General features: G+C 35.1%; 1 protein-coding gene across 1 annotated transcript; it reads left to right on the forward strand.

The window, feature by feature from the left end:
* The first annotated feature begins 346 nt into the window (after nucleotides 1-346).
* On the forward strand, nucleotides 347-11,832 carry LOC121383120 (probable phosphoglycerate mutase). Its single transcript, XM_041512914.1, has 6 exons — nucleotides 347-691; nucleotides 4,931-5,140; nucleotides 6,270-6,353; nucleotides 6,931-7,029; nucleotides 8,365-8,473; nucleotides 10,048-11,832. Exons 1-6 carry the CDS (start codon nucleotides 488-490, stop codon nucleotides 10,170-10,172), a joined length of 831 nt encoding a protein of 276 aa, XP_041368848.1. The 5' UTR covers nucleotides 347-487; the 3' UTR covers nucleotides 10,173-11,832.
* The last annotated feature ends 3,232 nt before the right edge of the window (nucleotides 11,833-15,064 follow it).

A 15,064-nucleotide genomic window follows, 5' to 3' on the forward strand; every position in this document is an offset into this window, starting at 1 on the left:
AGACGTGTACGGCGACGTCAACGGCTGCCGGCTACTTTAGCTGAACTTAGCCAGACGCTGCAAGAAGAGTCTGATAGACTTTCTCAAATCATCAACCACTCCAATCTCAGTCAGACTCCTCAATGTCTGCTTGCTTCCGCCGCGCCTAGGTAGGGTGTTATACCACGTGTCTATGGATATAATATTATGTTTTGGATGACCCCTCAATCAATACATTTAAATTTCTTCAATATCACGTGAGAAACTCAGCGCCTGCGCAAAATTAAAACTTAATAACATAAAATCCCAGTTGGATTGGCGTCCCGCCACACAGTTGGCCAATGCGTGTAGTTGAACTAGTTAATGTAAAGTGAGCGTAGCGAAACGATAGTGGTGTGGTGGACCTTATATGTACCAAACGGAACTGGAAAATCTATTCTAAATGCTTAAATAATACAAATATTCTAGGTACTGCAGCTTTAAATTTCTCGGAACAACCTTCACCTTTATGACAACAAGGACACTTCTGAAGGTCACAGAGTTGACAACAGTAGTTTGCCCCCGATTATTTTATTCCTGCAAGATGACAGCTTATACCATAGTTCTTGTGCGTCACGGAGAGAGTGAATGGAACCAGAAAAATCTGTTCTGTGGCTGGTTTGACGCCGATTTGTCCGAGACTGGTATAAAAGAAGCTATATCGGCTGGAAAGGTAGTTCAGTGTCCCGGTGTAATGTATTTCCGATATAATAATATTGTCGTTTCTGAGTACAGGTGGATATGTGTGTGGCGGTGTGTGTATGTGTGGCTCATAGTAAGGTGTAATTCATTAAATAAGATAGAGCTAATTGCATTAATGATCCCTACTTATTTCCATTATGTATGCATGTTGTCATTAATTCCTTTGTGCATGGACACCCCCCCCCCCCCCCACCCCCCCAAGGTCCGTAGTACAAGGGACACATTAAGTCAATATGTTTCTTGCGTGCAGGGCGAGTTGCTTCAATCTATTTAGCAAATTTAAAATGGTGGGGACATTTTTGTTGTTGTTGGAAGATTTATTTTCTTAATAATAATGCAAGTAGGCCTCTAGAAGTACGTCGATCTCGCCCATGGCGAGATAGCCGTAAATCCTATTTCCTACTGGGCGAAATCGCCGTACATTTTATAAAGGATTGGCACTGTTTAGAATGTTTATATTATTAAAATTAATTAATGTATAGACTTATTCTTATTCAGTGCATGTTGGTGTGGTTTTTTTAAAAATGTTTTTCATTGATGATTGTGTTAGTTTATGTTTACACCTTGGCCAGATTGGGCAAGATCTCCGACATGTTTTTCTTCTGTGTAGAAGCTGGTTATGATGTAACTAGATTGTATTAATAATGTTTAAAATGTATATATTATTAAAATCAATTAATGTTTGGTAAGCTATTTGTTGATTATCCATAACACTCAAAATCCTAACATAGTTAATTAATGTTTGACTTAACATTAAGCGCAATTTTCTTTCATTGCAAAATTCGACACTGTCACGGGGATTCTATAATTCCCGTAACCGAATAAAACACGATTATCAAAATCTCTCTCCTAACTGTATATCTATTAGATCTCTCTGTAACAGGCTGTTAAACCTAGTATGGCTCGTCTCTAGGTATGATCAGAGATACGATCTTATATAAAGTATATATAATATAGCACGTTAGTTCTCTAGAAAACACAACAAAAACACAATACACTTTGGAATCTGTATTAATCTACGCTGACAAATGTACAGCCGTAGTAGTAAATTAATAACAACAATAATAACAACCCAGAACTGATCACTTAATTAGTTAATCTCTGGGTGTCTAGTTACACAATATGCGAATCACTTCACCGTTACACCACACCCGCACGTGTGATAATTGAGAAACGCTTACAGGAGAAGTTAATTAATAAAGGAATTACAACACCATTCCTAACTGGTTAATTTATAATTAACCCTTACTACTCGTTCAGTAACGTGTGATAATTTAGAACGCTTCTTGGGGAACTTAATTAATAAAGGAATTACAGCTCTATTCCTAACGGGTTAATGTTTTTAATTAACCCTAACTACTCTTCAGTAATCTTGTAACACAGAATTAATACTTATCACAATAAAGACAATAACCTACAGTTTACCCAGGTCGGCTGGGATGACTGGCTAAGCTTTATATTACCAAATACTCATATAATGTTAGAACAATAAGTCTACGATTTACTTCGTCAGATGACCGAAGACACTGTCTAAAGAATATTGGTATAATACAGTATTAAAATATTTAAGTCACATCAATCACATCAAGGTTATACACAGAGCAGAAATGATATTTACCAAAGTCCAAACGGACTAACGTTCCCAGGAGCCGTCCTAAATTCGTTCTCCTAGATATCTCTAAATCCTAGCTATTTATTCCAAAATCAGAATTGGCCTGGGGGAACAAGGCGGCACCTCACGTATCATCTCATAGTCTGACTCTCTTAGAGTCGGTATTATTTCTCTCTGATCGTCAGACTACTGACGCCATCGTCGCCAAAATCATGGTCGTCGAAACCGCACTCGCAGAGGTATTACGTAACTACTCGCCACATGGCCTCCACACCTCGCTAAGTGCATATTGGAACGCAAGAATCGCGCGAGAAGTATTACGTAACAAGTTGGCCACCTGGGCTACGGGCAATAAACTGCACACGGCCCTCCAACACAAGTAAAATCGCCACAGGCGAAAACAAATTAAGAGCATGTACCGTGACAGACACATTCATATGGCCTAAGTGAAGATGGCATCTTTTCAAAATAAGCTTACAATTATGTATGTTTTAAAACATTGACTGTTGTAATGTCTCTGGAATACAAAAAACACAAAAACAATTTAATGTAATGTAAATAATATTTTTATTAGCGTAAAATACATAAAACTGTTAATGTCATATATACACTTATAATATAACAACCAAAAATAATACAATCAATCAATCATTTATTTCTATATATGAATCACATAGAAATTTTTACATAATAGGAGACAAAATATGTATAAAGAACAATAATATTAAGTATAAAAGTATACTATCTGAAACAAATGAGGCCAATTTTTATGTATGGGCATAATCATACAAAGTGTAAACAAACAAAAACTATTTTTCCTGTTCCCCGAAACACAAATAAAAAAATATATTTGGCCTTTAATAAATGTTTCATCGATGTCATATCCTGGTAGAGAATGTTAACAAAGCAGACTTTCTTTAAAATTAGTGGCTATTTTTGGAAGCGGACATTTTGGTATTAGTGAAAAGTGGTTATATCCTAATCGGTTCCTCAAAATAAAATGACATTTATCTTTTATTTTGACAGATGCAAATCTTGCGCAGCGCGTGAGCACGCTAAATATCATCCTTTCCTGTTAGGGCATTGTTTATCCTTTCCATTTAAATATAATATGTACGGTGACTTTGCCCAATAAGAAATGGGATTTATGGCTATCTCGCCACGGGCGAGATCGACGTTGGGCGAGATCGACGGGCTCCGGCCTCTAGGCCTACTTCAATCAGGATTTAGTGAGTAAAGTAGGTTATACATTTTTGGTTTGTGTGTCCATTTGTTGCACTATTTCGGTTGAGACACAGTTGAAACATGGTTGAAACATGGTGCCACAAGTTTTGAATATCAGCTATATATATGGGGTATGTAACAATATCCGGATGTAGAAAGAACCACACTTTCTACGTCCCTTTGGACAAGGTCTCCCTGTATCAGATTTGATTGTCATCTGCTTGATCATTTGTGAAATTTTTCTTCATAATGTAGAACCATTTTCAACAACAATAAGTTCAAACAAATAAGTAATGTATCTTAATAGAACACTTTATAACCCCATAAAACAATTAATTTTTAAAAGTAATTTTTATTCATAAACATTGGCAGACACAGTGGGTTTTTGCCCGTTTCAAGTTTCAACCAGTACACGGTGTACTGTAACCCAATGTTTCTCTGAGAGACAGCGTTAATATATATCAAATATGCATGTTAATTAATATTCAGTGGACTATTATAGCTACCCTATTAAACAAAAAATCCACCCCTTCAATAGCATCTGCTCATAATGAAAATATCTGAACATCGTATGTAAATGTTTGTTATAGAGTTGTCTATGTGGCATCACCAGTGGGGTATTCTTCTTCTTCGTTCAAATTTATAAAAATTGTCTCATACAGATATTCAGATCTAAGTGGTGAATTGGGCAGTTCCCAGCGGGTATAACCTAGACAAGAGTAGTTTTCCCCCAATTATGAAGAGTATCCCATTGCATTGTGGCAGTGGGTTTTCTGTCAATATCTGTGTTGTCTGTAACCATATATATATGTCTGACACAATATAACCTTAATTAAAATGTTTTGAGTACATCATTAAATAAAACATTCCTTCCTTCCATCAACCTAGTTTAATGTAATAAAATAAAGAAAATACATAATATGAAAGACGTTTAGTTATTATTTAAATGTTGTGTAATAATGTTAGGTCTTTCCATTAAGAAAACCAGTCGAATCTAAGATATCAGGGTTTCCAACTGACAACTGCCAAGTGAATCGGTACAGGGAGATTGTGTTGTAATATGATTATAATGTATTATTTACCCTTTGAATCATAATACAGGATTCGTAGCGGTCTTTAAATTACTTGAAAGTCTTTGAATTTGAAAAAATTTTTTTTAGGTCTTTGAAAGTCTTTGAATTGTAATAAAAGTCTTTAAGAGTCTTTAAATTTTCATATTGTGTTTATTCTTTTATTTTATTGTTAATTTTTCTTCAATCAACGTCAATATTCTGACCTTCCTTCTGCTGGCATAGCTACATCATAACACAAACTGAAATATTTAAAAATATATTTTTTAATTCAAAGTTTGCTTTGTTACATGTGTTGTTTCAGATGCTGAAAGAAAAGAAGTACACGTTTGATGTAGCCTTTACCAGTGTATTGAAAAGAGCCATCAAAACTCTGTATTACATTCAAGATCAGACCGACCATCACTGGATCCCAGTCATCCGACACTGGCGACTCAATGAGCGACATTACGGAGGGTTGCAGGGTCTGAATAAATCGGAAACTGCAGCCAAGTATGGTGAAGCACAAGTGAAGGTGGGAATCAGTAATACAGTTAACATACATGTCTGTTAAAACACAATTTTATACTGACTACTCACTGGCCTAAATTATACAATATCAGTATTTTAAGTTGGTGAATTCTTTTAGATTTGGGACGGAACATAGCCGAATGGTAAAGCACTTGCTTGATGCGTGTTCGGTCTAGGCTCGATCCCTGTCAATGGGCCCATTGGGCTATTTCTCATTCCAGCCAGTGCACCACGACTGGTATATTAAAGGTCGCGGTATGTACTATCCTGTCTGTGGGATGCTGCACATAAAAGATCTTTTTGCTACTAATGGAAGAATGTAATGTTTCCTATTTATGACTATATGTCAAGATTACCAACTGTTTGACATTCAATAGCTGATTATTAATAAATCAATGTGTTCTAGTGCTGTCTTTAAACAAAACAAACTTTTATTTTAGATTTACACAAATGTTGATAACTAAATTATAGTTTAAAGGAACTATCCAGAGTTTTTAACCCTATCAAGAGTTCCGTTTGTTCCCCACAACAAAATAAACACAGCCTTTTTCTGCTTTTACTATCTTACCATAACGTGTTTTAAATATAAAGTATTAATATACTGATAAATTCATTTGGAATTACCTTTGGCTGAATTATTTCAAATTTCATTTGGCTGTTGTTTTAAAAAAATCCTTACAGGAATAACTACAAAACATGATGTCCAGAAATGCATTTATTATCCAGAATTATTCCAATTCTAAGCAAGAAAATGTAAGTAAATTGTAATTTTGATAACTATGTAAAAATATTTTATTTGCCAAAAACCTTTTAAAATGGCTACAAACTCAAAATAGTTCTTTTAATACTTAATTATTTTGAAATGTTCCATAATGTTAAATCGCAGTGATTATGACAGTGAATACACAAATATATATTGGGGGTAAATATAACATTGCTGACAACTGGTAATAATTATTGGTAACATGAAATTCTGATATCAGAAATATATGAGAACAGTTGTAGTAATGTACTAGCATAATAGCAACCTAACAATCGTTGACGTACAGCTTAAAATTAAAGACTTCACATATTAGTTTTTTGTTTGTTGTATCTGTATGCATCTACTCACTACGCCTTTTTATGTTTGTTAGATATGGCGTCGCTCTTATGATACTCCACCCCCAGCACTCACGGAGAAAGACGAACACTGGTCTGGAAAAGATCGCAAATATGCAGTATGGAATAAGTTTTTATTTATTTGCTTGTTTGTTATAAATACATGTTGTTCAAGTATTTACTCTTTATTGTGTGACATTTATACACATGTTATTCAACCTTTTCTTCTCAAACCAGTGCCCCATGACTGGTATGGCAAAGGTGATGGCATGTGCTGTTCTGTTTATGAGAAAGTATATCGGGTGTCCCCCAAAAACGATAATCTAATTGAATATGGAATTGTATAAAAAGTATGGGGACATTAATTTTGATATTTTACACCCATTACTATATGGATATTTGCCACCTTCAGTGAATAGTTAGGCCCATGGGTCAAATATTTTTAAAATAGCAACAGATTAGAAACTGTAAATAAAAACTATGTGATTCTCATTGCACTTATTGCTTGTTATTCACTTTGGAAATTAAGGGAAAATAACTCAACAGTATTGTTCAGTGATGTTGGTAAAATTTACCTAAATCTTGTACATAAAGTTTTGTGTTAAAAGCAGTGATACATGTATATTTATATAAATTATTATGCTCGTTCATATTGTTAAAATGCAATAACTTTAGATTTTTTTTATGTTTTTGTAGGACTTGGATAAAAGTGTGATTCCGGCATGTGAATGCCTGAAGGACACTGTAAACCGAGTACTGCCCTTCTGGTATGATGTCATTGTTCCAACAATCAAGGTGTGTGGAGAAAAAAACCCCCATATTTGTGGGGAGCCAAAGCATTTTTTTGTCTTCATTATAACAATGCACTCTAATTTTAGCCATCAAACCATTATATGTGTAATTTTATCAATATTATCATTTCTGCTGGATATTTTTCCCCCAGTCATGTTAACGTTTCTTGCACATCTCTTAAAGAGAATAATGTGTAATATTTGTGATGTCACATGGTCATCGATTTAAAGATAGTTGATTGTAGGCCTCTAAAATTTGTGAAAATAATTGTTTTATTTGGGCATTGCACATGCAAATCTAATTTTGCATTACCTGTTCTTTGTTCGTTCACAATGTATGGCACCATTTACAGGGACATAATGGCAGGGGACAATATTTCAAAATCTTGGGTTACAACCGGAACTCTGTTCACATGATGTTTTACCTGGGCAACTAATTGCTTGGTTACACAAAATATATTAGCATAGCAAATAAAGTTCTGATGATTCTGAAATTTGTTAGTTTAATTTTAGAATGTAACAGTTTACCAGGTAACCGGTTGGTAGTTTGCGTAGGTTTAAAGTTGCTTAAGCGACAGACATGAACAGAACGATGGTTCGTGTGAAATATTGTGCCCTGTAACGGGTTACGTAAACTATAGATTAGTTACCTGGATTAAATTTCAATTGTCAGAGGCCAGCACCCATATTTTCGAAGCTATCTAAGCACTATAAAATTGTAAAACCATTGTAGGTTGTGATGTCACTACAGAACACGCCATAGTGACATCATAACATAAATAGTTTTACGATTTCTTAGGCTGAGATTGCTTTGAAAATCTGGGTCCTGGATTGGCTTCCTCAATGAAATTAACACCCCTGAAAACATTTGATACTTATGATGTAGAAATTAATGGTGCAAGCATCAGTGCAATAAATACATTTTTGTTGGAAAAGACCGTTAAAATTCTTTTAAACTTAGTATTTGAGGAAATGTAAGAATAAAATATTACACCTGTTGCAATTAGATACAATACGAAAACCTCACCATTTAAGGGGAGCTATCACTCTCGCTCCCCATCACTCTTCTGAAGCTAGTTCAAGGAGAGTAATTTTTAGCCCCCCCCCCCCCCCCCCCCTTAGCATGTAAATTTATACACTGGTAGGAATTCTCCTCGGATCAGCTGTTTTGAAACAAATTGTTGTAAGATAAGTGATATCTATAGTTAGTATGCTCTGTATATTACATGTAAGTAGATAAATATATATTTTTTATAATGAAGGTGATTTTTGAGTGTGTCAGTGATATTTCTGCATATATGAGAAGATTTATCTTGTGATGACTGTTTTTGTGTTTCAGTCAGGAAAGAAGGTGATCATATCAGCACATGGCAACAGTTTAAGAGCTCTGGTTAAATATCTAGATAACATGAGTGACGAGGAAATTCCAGGCCTCAATATTCCAACTGGTATGTAGATACATTTTGCTAATGCACTTCATTTGCTAATTTAATAAATATTCATTAAAAATTAACTTTATAGTAAAGTGAAGTTAAAACCAGACCCAATTTGTTTTGCCAATTTTCAGATGACATTATGTATGTTTTCATTTTTTTAAAAACAGAAGCTATTTCAGTTTTGCAAAAATAATTGAAAATCTTACAATAAAACTGCTTTTTGCTGAAAAGAAAAATTACCCTAAACTATAGTGATGTAATTTGTGAGGATTTTCCCCAACTGCAGCTGTGTAATGACAAACTGAAAAGAAACACTATGTGCTGTGATGTTGTGCTCCAAAGAGTTGCTTCCCTTGAGTTAAGCAATTGAAGGTTAGAGAAAAACAGATTAAAAAAATAAGGTGGTTTTTTTCATTCAGTATTGGAAGAAAAGTCAGTAACCATAAGTCCTGATTTGTGTTTTGTAAGGAACAGAATGTGTATTTAATAACATTTTAAACTATTTTGATGTCTTGATATACATTTTTGTATAATATAAAAATGTATATCAAGACATCAAAATAGTTTAAAATAGTATAGTTATTGTGACAATTGGTTTGGATTATAAGAAGTAAAGTTTGTTTTGTTTAATGACACCACTGGAGCTCATTGATTAATTAATCATCGGTTATTGGATGTCAAACATTTGGTAATTCTGACTCATAGTCATCGGAGGAAACCCTCTACATTTTTCCTAATGAATCAACTGATCTTTTATATGCACTTTCCCATAGACAGGAAAGCACATACCACGGCCTTTGTCCAGTTGTTTGTGCACTGGTTAGAATGAGAGAAAAAACCCAATCAGCTGAATGGATCCACCGAGGTGGTTCGATCCTGCGACGTAAGCACTTCTTGCAAGCACTCAGCCGACTGAGCTAAATCCCGCCCTGGATTATAAGAAAGGAAATATGCTGCCTCCACATAAGCTGTTCCTACCAAACAGCAGCAAGGAATCTCTTACATGTACTTCACTAAAACTGAGCAGCACATTGATAGCCTGTCATGAAGCAGTAGTTGGGATGGGAAAAACCCAATGGGTTACTTCGAGGGGAATCGATCCTGTGTCCCTATTGTACCTTGTGCAAACATTCTTACACTAAGGGGCGGGATGTAGCTCAGTGGTACAGCGCCCGCCTGATACGGGATCGATCTAGGATCGATTTCCGTTGGTGGGCCCATTGGGCTATTTCTTATTCCAGCCAGTGGAGCATTCTTATTCCAGCCAGTGCTCCACAACTGGTGTAATAAAGGCTGTGGTATGTACTATCCTGTCTGTGGGATGGTGCATATAAAAGATCCCTTGCTGCTAATCGGAAAGAGTAGCCCATGAAGTGGCGATAGCAGGTTTCCTCTCTCATATCTGTATGGTCCTTAACCATATGTCTGACACCATATAACCGTAAATAAGTTGTGTTGAGTGGGTCGTTAAATAAAACATTTCCTTCCTACACTAAGCTACATCATACCCCTCCAGATGAATAAGGTTTTTATTTTATATTTGGTGTAAAATCTTAACCATTAACCGTATCCTTCTTCTTTTTCAGGTATTCCTCTTGTGTATGAATTAAATAAAGACCTCAGGCCTGTTAAGCATTACTATTTGGCTGACGAAGCGCAAGTGAAGGCTGCTATGGATAAAGTGGCTGCTCAGGGAAAGGCTAAGAAATGAACATGTTTCAAACGTTGTCCGTGCTTGTGTACATTATTATACAGCCCTTGTTAAACGCATGTAGTTTACAACTGTTACAGTTATTGCTTGATATAAGTTATGAATGTTTTAAACCAATATTTTCGTTGTATTAGCAGGGATTGAAATGTGCTAAGACCTTGTCTATTGCTTGGAAAGTGAGAAAAGTTCAGCATGTAAAGGAATACGAGTTATGTTATGCAGATATAAACTGGCATAAAACAAAAGGACACATGCCTTCTTCACATTTCTTTAAAAAAAAAAATAGGTTGGAGAAGAAATAGCAACAGTTAATGAAAATACGCCAGTTGCTAACTTATTTTAACATTTTTATTGGTGCACCCATGTACAACTGTAAGGAAAATCATTCTTGCTACTTGGGGAAAATCTGGATAATGCATTGTGTGAAATGTATATAGGTATAAATAGATCTGAATTAAGGAAATGTGCTTGATTCATATATGTACAGGTGTACACTTGTAGACATGAAAGGATTTAGAAGTATTTAATGATAAAACATTCTGAAACAAAGTGTAAGAAGAAATGAGGAGAAATGATCTTTGTGGACGTTTTAATCCTTGTATTACTAGTACTGTGTTGGTAGGATCCCAGTATAGTTGTACTATTAATGTACATAATTTCCTGTATGTACATACATGAGCATTGGCCCAATCTGATCGACTGCTCATATCTCCATGCATTAAACAATTTTGCTGATTGCAAGTGCTGAACACTGTTATTTTAAAATTATTTTATAGTGAAAGTTTTGAACACTTTGTTAATTTTAAATTATTTTACAGTGTAAATGTTAGAAATATGTGCAGATACTCTCTCCATAAGAAGAGCTTTATTTGAAGTCAATATGTTATGTTTTGTAGTGTGTAATTTATAAGCAATTTGCTGTTAAAAAGGATTTTAGACTCTGTTAAATGTTGACAATGTACATCTAACTTTGTAACCAATATTATATCAACTGACTCATAAAACCACCCATTTATACTCTGTTATAATTCTCTGTTTGTCTTTCCTATTTCAGTATTTTAATGAAATAGAAAACAAAATAAAATTCTTACTTGAAAAATTGTGAGTCAGATTATAGGAAATCAATATACTATATACTATATAAGTATATACTTATAGAATCCATTTTGTTTTCTTTTTAAACCTAATGAGTAAAAACTATTTTTAAATGAAATAAGATTCTTGAAAATTCATAATGATAAAATGATATTTTTTTAATGGGTCTTGTTTGTGAGTTAAACACACTTATATTAAAAAAAGTGCAGTGTTTAGTGTGCTTATTAACCTGTCAGCATTTGTCCCACATTCAGAATGTGTAATAAGTGTCAAAAAGAAATCCCCCTCCCAACTATATCGCAAGATTTTGAATAAAATAGAAACAACGCAAAATATCAATAAAATAATTATTTAATTTTCAAAATATTTCGCCACTTGTTTTGTTGCATATTTATACTGCTTATTTCATTGTTTTCTTCATCTAAAAGGAAAGTTAATTGTTATGAACATATGTGTTGTTTTGTGCTGTTTTCTGCACTTAGCAACAAGTTATATTGGCCACATAATTGTGTTCTCTCCATCTTTATTACATGTTCCCTAATGTCATTAAACTTTTTAAATAGCATTTTTGTATTGTTTCTCGTTGTTTTGTTAGAGCAGGATTTGTAGGATAATCATTTCACGAGCCATATAAACATGATCCGAAATGGTAGCGAGATTAGTGTCCTATTTATTATCCATAATCGATTTTAATTTATATCACTCATTGATGATGTCATTGTTCAGTGAGAAGACGTAGATGATAAGAACCACAATATTTTTAACCATATGGGTAATAATAAAGGGATAACAAGCTTCCATTTCAAATCAAACAAGTTTTATTTAAAGACACTACTAGAGCACATTGAGATTTTAATCATCGGCTATTAGATGTCAAAGATTTGGAAATTTTTGACACAGTCTTAAGGGAAACTCACTACATTTTTCCATTAGCTGCAAGGGATCTTTTATATGCACTTTCCCACAGACAGGACATCCCATACCATTACCTTTGATATACCAGTTGTAGGCACTGGTTGGGGAAAAAACCTATTGGAGAATGAAATAGAAAATAGGAAGTGATTTATTTAACGATGCACTCAACACATTTTATTTATGGTTATATGGTGTCAGACATAGTTACGGGCCACACAGATATTTGAGGGAGGAAACCTGCTATTGCCACTTCATGGCCTACTCTTTTTCGATTAGCAGCAAGGGATCTTTTATATGTACCATCCCATAGACAGGATAGCACATACCACGACCTTTGATATACCAGTTGTAGGCACTGGTTGGGGAAAAAAACTATAAGAGAAGGAGTCCATTGCATAAATCAAGCTAATTCTCACCCAGTGTCCGGAGAATTAGACAATACCGTATTCTGGTATTAAAAATTACCGCTATCCTTGTTAAAGAATACACAAAGAGAAAGAAATATTGTAATAAATAAATACCAATTTGGCTATTATAAAATATTACATATTTTGTAAGGATTACAAGTCACTGTCAAAAGACATCGATACATAAGGTCCAGCGACAATTAAAATACACCTACTATCACATAGGTAAAACATATTTACATACGTACATTAGCTGACCCTGTACGAAACGCACAAATGTTTTTCTAAGCACGGTGAACAGAGGTCAGATTAATAAAGCAAAACAAAATCCACATAACGCACTCAACACATTGATAGACATCATCCGACGCCTTTGATAAACAATCCCTTGCTGTCATTTCTCGCTCCAGCCAGTGCACCCCGACTGGTACATCAAAGGCCGTGGTATGTGCTATCCTGTCTATGGGATGGTGCATCGAAAAGAGTAGCATATGAAGTGGCGACAGCGGGTTTCCTCCCTCAATATCTGTGTGGTCCTTGACCATATGTCCGACACCATATAACCGTAAATGAAATGTGATGAGTGCGTCGTTAAATAAAACATTTCCTCCTCCTTCCCTTGCTGTCAGTTGGATACAGTAGCCCATTGCTTGGCAGCAGCGAGTTTCCTCTCTAATACCAGTGTGGTCCTTAACCATATATCCGACGCCATGGTATTATAACCGTAAATTTTTGACTGTGTCTTTAAATAAAACATTGCTTCCTTCTTTCCCTGCTACATCAGTTGTGCAGCACTGGCTGGAACTAGAAGTAGCCCATATGGACCAAACGATGGTCCAGGCTATTGGCCATTTGAATTGTAAATTGTAAAGAATGTTGCAAATTTCAGAACAATATTCAATACTGAAAGTTGAATCTTGGTTTATGAGAAGTTTATTTTGTTTAACGACACTACTGGAGCACACTGATTTATTAATCATCGGCTTTTGGATGTCAAACATATGGTCACTTTGACACCCGCGACATTTTCCCATTAGTAGCGAGGGATCTTTTATATGCACCATCCCACAGACAGGATAGCACATACCACAGCCTTTGATATACCAGTCGTGGTGCACTGGCTAGAGCGAGAAATAGCCCAACAGGCCCACTGACGGGGATCGATCCTAAACCGACCGCGCATCAAGCGAGCGTTTTACCACTGGGCTACGTCCCGCCCCTTGGTTTATCAAAGCAATATTGAATGTTGAATATTGACCTATCTTGCGCTTCTCCTCTAGGTCCTACCACTTGGCTATAGATACATCTAATACACACAGACGATGTTTCAGAGCAAGAGTAAACATCACCCCCAAATAAACTGCTGCTACACAGCATATTATCACCTGTGTGTTTAAAACCTCACGAATATAAATATCAAAAGATTAAAGTTTGTTTTGTTAAATAAATATCAAAAGATTAAAATTTGTTTTGTTGAACGGAGACCAGGGGAACTGTCCAACCAAACAATTTGTTTACAATTTTTATCAATGAAGTGCACTTTTAGAATTGATCCATGTGCCTCTTTGTCCTTGGTCCCTTCCCTAAAATATTTTCCGGGTCCACCCATGGACTGCGTCAGTAAATTCGGTCATCTATTATCAATGGAAAGCAACCGAAAAGAAACGAAGACAAAAACAGTCAAATTTCATCATGTAGACTGCTTTTAAATATCACGATGACAAATACATGTATTACAAGCAATAGTTTATATACGTAAAAGCTGCCGACACATTATCGTGAGATTTGTTTTGACCTCCTGCCCCATTTGACGTAGATAAATTCCTGAATAGCGAGTGGCGACAATTTTTCATAATATCTATAAACAGGCGTGGCCATTGTATTGATACAAATACAGCGTGGCAAGTATAATAGGTTTACTCCTGCGAGTGCGAATACTTTTTACATCCTCATATACCACTAGAGTTTCGAGCATGTCCGTCCCGGGACCTGTCTCTGGATAGCCAGGGGCTTGTCCCGGGACAGAAAAAAATTAAGCGGACAAAAATTAAATAGTGGGCCTTTAAAATTTTGATGCGTATTCCTAATTAATATAATTAATAAAGAAAACTCTACTCATTAAATGTGGTCGCTAGATTAGATCGGGTGGTCAAAAAGAAATTAGATAAGATCGGTGGCCTGACTTGGAATGGAGAGGGTGTGTGTGTGTGTGTGTGTGTGTGTTAGAGTTGAAAATAGGCAGAATTTTGAAAATAGCAATTAGTAAAAAAGTTAATAGAATTAAAAAAAAAAACAAGAAAAAAGTTACAAGCCAAAAATAAAAAGAATTGACTGCTCGGTCGAATATTTATATAATTTGGAGCATTTTAGAAGGACAGTCCAAAATTAAATAAGAGAAAAAAGAGAGGATCGGACTATTTAATAATATTAAAAAAAGAAAGTAATTTCGACAAACTTTTGAACGAAGGTCTAAAA

This window comes from Gigantopelta aegis, chromosome 10 (genome assembly GCF_016097555.1).
Source record: "Gigantopelta aegis isolate Gae_Host chromosome 10, Gae_host_genome, whole genome shotgun sequence".
Classification (NCBI taxonomy): Eukaryota; Metazoa; Mollusca; class Gastropoda; order Neomphalida; family Peltospiridae; genus Gigantopelta; species Gigantopelta aegis.